This window comes from Trichoderma aggressivum, assembly GCF_033847375.1.
Source record: "Trichoderma aggressivum f. europaeum strain CBS 100526 chromosome Unknown scaffold_035, whole genome shotgun sequence".
NCBI lineage: Eukaryota > Fungi > Ascomycota > Sordariomycetes > Hypocreales > Hypocreaceae > Trichoderma > Trichoderma aggressivum.
The window spans coordinates 64,991-72,635 of record NW_026946401.1 but is presented as its reverse complement, the minus strand read 5'-3'; the positions used below and the strand labels follow the sequence as shown (position 1 = coordinate 72,635).

Here is a 7,645-nt window from a genome sequence, read left to right as displayed (position 1 = left end):
GGCGCTGCTCTACTGTCTGTTTGAAGCTCTCTGTAGAGACTCGTGTCTTTGCAACATAGGTTGGGAGAACAAGTTTCAGGCTTCGAAAGCTGCAGCGGCTGTCAACTTTCACTTCGAATTAATTTGGCATTTTATATATTGGAGATATTTTGGATGTAATTAAAACTGGGTTGTGATTGCAAGTAGCGAAACAAGTGGTGCAAAACCTATTTGCTAGGTTGTAATCACGTTCGTTTGATAAAGCACACCGTGAATTTGCAAAATGTTACACTTAAAAAGATCGAAGTTTCGTCTCACTAATGACTGCAATGGTTTGGTAAATAAATAATGTTAATTACAAATCCCTTGTAGAAGTTTCATACTACATATATGTTTATATCCTTCAGGTATATATTTACAATTCGTTCTCATGTAGCAGCCAAATCCATCAACTCTTGTCAGCCAAACTCTTCTCTGCCTCTACATATCATCTAGCTATTACTTAAATGTTTCTTGATCCCTAGCTATAAGTATTGAGGTATAAGGCCCATTGGCTTCTCTGGGGTTGCTAGAGTATCATGGTAGTGCTATATTGGTGATCTGTTTATTAATCTGCATATTTTACTAGGGATCGACCAGATACCCTCTTCTTAACCCACTGGAGCTAATAACCACATATATTTACTTTTTAAAGATGCAAAACCTGAAGGATGTAGGCAAAATGAAATGTCTCTAGCTTCTAAGTACTGGATCTGAATACTAGGTATCTTGAATAATCTTTCTTTGAGTAAAAGGTTGGACCAATGGATGGAGAATTCAGTGTTTCAACAAATAATGCCTGACGTCCAAGACATGGCTCTTATATAGACCGCGTCTCCCGTTTAAATCCTCCCATCCGCAAACAGTCAGAACGCAGCACACTATTCCAAACTATTAACAGCAATCCACCTTCCAAAAAAAATCCAGCCAGAAGATCTCGTATTCCGCAACCCCACCCCTTCGCTTTCAGTCCACTTCACTGTAAGCTAGGACCAACTACAAAATCTTTTGAAGTAGTGACAAATTGCGTATAAGAACGGGAAGAACTAGGATTAGGATCCCTACAGGAAGCTCGGTTACTATTATGTAACTTACAGATTTCTTTCACGAGGGCTTGCTTATTCCAAGCACAGAGAAATGAAAGTAGTAGTCGTATTCACGTGGTTCGTGCTTGCACCTCGCGCAGCTAGTATCTGTTAGCAACTCTAGCTATATAGTCATTTACACATTGTTCCAAATCACCGCTCTAGATCGATGCATCGCTATATTCGTTTGGCTAGCTTTTATCACAGACTCCCTCAATAAGTGAAGACATTCGAGCAGCTATCTTCTCTTCTCACCTCAAATGGTCAATATTTTGCCCTAGAGATCACCTAATAGTAATCCTTATAATTATTCAAACCCCACTAATGCTTCTGATTCAGACGCCTAACTTGGCCAGTGACCCCATCGGCTGATATTTCTCGGATGATATTTGCTTCAGCCAAATGTGTGTTAAAGAGAGGTATCGGAACATGTTAAGTAATTCTCGGCGCTTTAGTAATTTTCGACGCATCAGCGGTTCTCAAACCGAATTTGCCCGCCCCATCTTCTAACAACGCGGTCAAGACAGACGTAAGTGAAAATTTGCCTACCAGGGTAACTAGAAGACTGGATGATAAAAATACCAGCTAAAAGTGGATTCATTTGATGTGACCTTAGAAGTAATACATCTAAGGACAGACCGGCCATAAGGTGGGACTTAGATGAAGACGCGGAAGATGAAAGAGTATAAAAAGGGGGCTGTTTGCACTCTGGTGAAGGTTTAGCTCAACTTGCGCTTCTTCATGATAGTAATCTATTGACCGAACTAAAACAATGAAGCTCATCTCTGTTATCTCGCTGCTACTCGCAGCTGTTTATGCCACTCCGATCCATCCAGCCGAGAGCGATTTAGAGTCATTGGAAAAACGGGACACGGAGATTGTATATCTCTCTAACTGCCTTAAGTCAGTCTCTTCAGGTAGTCCTACAGCCTCGTCGGAGATCATTGTAAGATCAAACTCTATCCCTCAACCTATGACTTGTTGCTGATAAGTATCCAGTATTACACCGCGAGTGCGCAATCGAATGGACAGGTACCGCCTAGTCAAGACCAGTGCACTGTTTCTGCCAGCTCCTATACATCTTGGGAGGGCCAGAGTCGTGCGTGTAAATTTTCCACCGGAGTCACTTTTACCTCACAAATAGTGGCTGGCTCTCATAGCTTTCCCAACTTTTCGGGGTAAGTATTCTTTTAACGTTTTCTATTTTATATATATTGGTCTGTAGACTTACTAATAGCCTATAGAACGGGAAATAACGGCAAAAATTGGAATTGCTACCGAGACAACGGGCGGGGGCTCTTCACTACCTCCGGCCCTGAATGGTCCCGCACCTGTTCTTCTGTGTATTATTGCGTTCCGGCTTAGAGCATTAAGTGGCTCTGGCCAATGTCTGAAATAATGCCACACGCTTTATAGAAGACTAGGAGAGACAAGCAATCATCACCAAGTTTAGTCTCAAGGCAGCTGTTAGATGTCATTCGCTAAATTTACACTACGGTCTTCCCCATAGGTAGTTGATAGATCAGAGCGCAATTCAATTCAACTTCAGCAGTCTAGATTATAAAGAAAGTCAATTATTGTTCTGCCCATTAACACATAACCCTGCAACTGGCATTTTGAACTTACTGTGAGTTTAACAATGAGTGGCCTATGGGGCGTTTTCTCCATATCATCGTTAGGGACCAACCACACATAACTAGTCGTGCAGGCTCACTTTCCTAATGGTGGGGTGGAGGATGACCCAAGAGCAGTACTCGATGTACGGGTTCGGGATAGCGAATAGGGCGGCACGCTTCACCTATAATTTTCCGGGCCGCGCACGGCATCTTATACTAAATTAATGCTGGCAGCGTAAGAGGTAGCCGTGCTCATATAATCGATGCAAAACCCTTAAACTTCTGATAGAAACGGGTATTAGGACATACCTTGTGTGTGCCACTGGGTCTAGCGGATCCGGAGATAGCTCCAGCTGAACAAGGTAACTAACTATAAAATCAGCATCCATTGGGAAGGATTTAGGGTTAGCTAGCTTTATATTATGTTATCATCCCCAGAGGAAAAGATGGCGCGTTGTTGATGAATTTAATCTAGAAAATTTAACGCACACATATGGGCAGCATGTGCAAGATGACATTTCACCTAGTCACCGATAAAAGGCACTTGACGATGGGTTCCATTCGAGAGCAATAGATGAAACACAATCTCTCAAAGAATCCAAAGTGGAGACTCCTGTGTAATACTAAATACAGTAATAAATCGACTTGCAAGTGACGCCGTTGTTCTTTTGGCTAATGCCATGTCCATCATCCTTATAGCATGTAAAACCCCTGGCACCATTTCCCCCTGATCTGTATGAGAATGGAGTTAGTTTTAATATTTCCGGTAGCGTGTGTGTTCAAATCACATGGATGTAGAAAATGTTCCAAGACTGACCCAGCCTTTTGGTATGATTGAGAAGAGCCAGCATTGGAGTTGATACTCCATGAGAAAGTCACGCCTGTATCCGAAAACTTGCATGATCCTGATCCCTCCCATATCTTCCAGGAATTTGTAGTCGCAGTACACGTATCCGTCGCGGTATGGCCACTTACTGCATTGGCATCATTGGACCAGTATTGGGAGGCAAGAATTAGTCAGAGCTTGGTGGTATATATGTAGATCGCAGGTAAAAGTCAGCTTATAGTGACCTCAGAGTATGTAATACCACCTGAACCAGAGCAGTTATCCAGATGAACACCCTCGCCTGAGCGCCTGATAATGTTGTTATCCAAATCACTAGGAAGCGCCGCAACCAACATGACAAGGGGTAGCATTAAAGGGGAAGAAAACTTCATTTTTGAATAGTGTTGCAATGATCAAGATATAGTATGGAAAATGTCGGGTTAGGCGCCACAGAGATATTCTAAGCTTCAGGAGCGGGCGGCCTTATACATATATTGTCCATCTCAAGTTTCACGGCCAAATACCTTGGGCAAAGAACCTGATAGCTGTCATTCGACGAGATAATCGTTTGTGGGGCCAATTCGGTTACCAATCTCTCCTATATAAGTGATGACTGATTACTCCGTCGGAGACTATGAGAAGATTGAGATCTGAGTTCCTTGAGTTTACAATTTGTGCGTATAGCTGATGTAGCCAAATAGAGATCACTAAGTGGATAATACAGGGTTTAGAGCCCAACAACACTGTATAACGTAGTATACCTTGGGGCTGATTAACTAAGTACTCCGTATACGAGCTTTTGTTGCTAATAGTAGACGAACTGACTGTAGAGAAATCACCTAAAAACCCAGCATAAGCAAGTTGACCTTTTTGAGATATCGGTGGAATTTCTAGCTCAAGATCGCTACTTCTTAGATTGTATTTATCCGTTTGGCTCTAATACATGTATATTGTGACAAATTTGTCCGCCAGGTCGCTTCTTTTTGCCTTTTCCAGTAATTAGATAAAGAAAGACGCTCTTATTTACTTTCCACTCACGGACTACGGAGTAGCTCAGTGGGCGATGCGCTTATCGCGATGAATAGGCTCGGCTTTAGCAAGCAGCGTATTGGCCACGTTACGGGTTTTAAAGTTTTTAGCGCTCGGGTTTTTTAAAAATACGAGCTCGCAACTACGGAAAGATTGGCCTATATCTTCCGAGAAAATATATATGTTAATCCCTTTTATACTCATTAATTTATTGCTTAAATAGTGGACTTGTCAAACGCCGCTCGTCTTATTGCGTTGCGTGCAGTCCCCGTCTCTGCTGTAGGTCCTTTGTTGTTCGTATTATGAAGCCTTTGTGCTAAGCTCAGGGGAAAGAATGCTGTCAGCATCATCTCCAATATGAAGACGTTAAATTTGACGATGACCTGAAGCAAATATTGAATGGTTTCGGGTCGGATCAGGTCACTGTGTGTTGCCCAGGTTTCACGATGGCCAGGAGAATTACTGCCTATTGCTGCGTTGGCAGAAAAAGCGACGGCTGAGGTAAGACTACTTGTTTTGACCACCCAAGCTTCCGCAAATCCCAAATCTGCGTCAAAGACTCTGGTTACGACAGACGCTATAGACTTGGGCTCCGAGTCGGCTCCAGCTCAAACTTCAATAAGTCGAGGTCTTCTAGAGCCATCGCTGTTATCGCTATCATAGTAACTGCCACTGTGCCTAACTCGGCTACTACAACAACAGACAATGGTGCTGCTGGTAAGAATCACCCCGTTTTGACTCTCACGGCTGGTTTTGCAGCGGTGCCCGCAATTATATACCGCCTTTAGATTTGATGATATAAGACGTTTTCTGCAATCTGTTATGTGACTGTTCGCTGTTTTTTTCTTTTTTCATCAATTTAACAGGGTGGAACTCGATTATTTCCTAGCATAAGGACAGAGTGACCAGCCATGGGCCTCATCGCACGGCTATTTAGAGAGGTCTGAGCGAGAGAGTAGTGTCCATTCCGAGCCAAAAGATGTATAGGTAGGTAAACTTTGGTACCAATGCATGTAGCTGGGCCCAATGAATATTGCCTAAGACTCCTTATTACGTACATCTTATACGAAGCCAGAATCATAGCAATCATGGAGCGTACGTTGATAGATACAACCACAGGATACGTCATGTGGCTACCAAAGATCTACGCTGCAGAGGATATAGGGCTTGGGGTTATGCGCGCTAAGTTGCCAAATTGAGCAAGATATGGCGCGCCCCTTGGCTGTTCTCTCAGAAACTTCAGCCCAGATATGGAATACGGGCACAAATATCTTCATACATCCCCGCCAATCATCGCACTGGCGACTCACCCACCTGCAATAAACGCCGGGCTTATAAAGGTCAGGTTACCTCCTTCATTCCACCCAAAGCAACGCAGCGGTAGCACACTTTAACAGGTCAACAGGGGCCGCGCAACTTGGGACCTATTTGCTCACACCCGGCAGAATGCGCTGTCATGCCAGGCATTCCCACATCCAAACGGTGTCAGCGTTGCAAGCGCCGTAAAATCAAGGTCTGATATCTTGCATTAAGCTCATGGCCTTGAGACGTGCTTACTCATACTGTTCGTAGTGTGACCAAAATTGGCCAACTTGCACACCATGCTATCACGTCGATGCCGTCTGCTCCGGACCGCCGACTGATGCCAAGTTTGTCTACAACGGCATCTATACCACCGCTAGTAGAGCGGATTGTGTGGTGCCAGTCACATCTACAAACCTACAGGTGCCGTCTAGCGCTCCATCTCACGCCATTGTCGCCATCAAGTCTCGAGATATACCCGGCGGGGCGAGCTACAGCGTGCTGCGTCTACCACAGGAGCCACGACCCAATCCCACAACTGTGGCAGATCGTCTGGCTGCCACTCTCATCAGGCATCTCGAAAATAGTCCGGACAATACATTCTTGCTAACTGCGGGCCACATCAAATTTGTGCCCGCTCGTGTAGGAGCAAGCTCTGCGCTGCGTGACTGCGTTGCCCTGCTCTGTTCTACTTGGACCAATTTTCGACGGGCTCTACCAGTGGAGCAATTAGTTAATCCTGATGCCTATGGCAAGGCGCTGCGCAGCCTACAAATTGCTCTCAACGATGAACACCAGCAGCTTAGCACTGAGACGCTAGCCGCAGTCACCATTTTGGAACGAGTCGAGATTCTATTCGACGCGAGTCGACCCCGCCATAGAGCATTGCATGGACAAGGGATGTACGGGTTGATGCTCCAGAGAGGGCCTCCGAGACTCAGTGATGAGTTGGATACCTGTTTGGCCTTTGACAATCTGGGATCACTGGTAGGTAACTGTGCATGGGCATTGACAAATACGGGACTGACTTTGTCTAGTTGGCACTCTCGCTTGTCGAAGGAAAGCAAGTGTTTTATCTTACGCCACAGTGGAAAGAAAAGATGGATGAGGCCCTGAGAAACTCTATGGATATTCCTGGTGAACGTCTAGATGCGTATGCTCTGGACCTGCATGGTAGTTACTGGCCATCGCTAGTGCATCAACTTAGGTTTGTACACAACAACCCCAACACAATTTCAAAGAGGAAGAGCGCTGCATCTCTCCGTGTACGAGTTTTGAACATCATTCCCGAGCTCAAGGTTTTGGGTGAGCGCATAGTCGAAAAGGTGCGCAGATTAGGTAACATTATTGAATTGCCAGACAACGAATCTCCGTTAGGCATGAAGTATCATTCTGGGAACATGGGGTCCGCACAGTGTTGGATAACATATAAAATGCTCTCCATTGTCCTGAACCGAATTCTACGCGAGTTGGCCAGTATTCTAGATGAACAAGTCACTCTCTTAGACCATGAGCACACTACATTGTGTCGGGACATCTGCATGTGCGTGGCATACATTGGTACATTGGGTACGCTGCCTGCCATTTCGACTCAACCACCATTGTTTATGGCTTATGAAGGAGTCGATGAGATTGAGAGAGCCTATTTACGAAATTTTATTCGCCAATCTGATAAATTTAAGAAAAGATTGCCACGAAGCGATTCGGCATTGGAAAACTTTGTGCTCAATACAGCCTATGCCCTCACAGGACGAGAAAAGTTTCTTTAG

The 7,645-nt window shown here is 44.6% G+C and overlaps 1 protein-coding gene across 1 annotated transcript; it reads left to right on the top strand.

Annotated features, from left to right (window-relative positions):
• Positions 1–6,189: 6,189 nt before the first annotated feature.
• Positions 6,190–7,645, top strand: Triagg1_7681 (uncharacterized protein; the record flags this gene model as incomplete). The annotated part of the gene is made up of 3 exons (XM_062902443.1): positions 6,190–6,255; positions 6,300–6,863; positions 6,914–7,645. 3 exons carry the CDS (start codon positions 6,190–6,192, stop codon positions 7,643–7,645), a joined length of 1,362 nt encoding a protein of 453 aa, XP_062753267.1.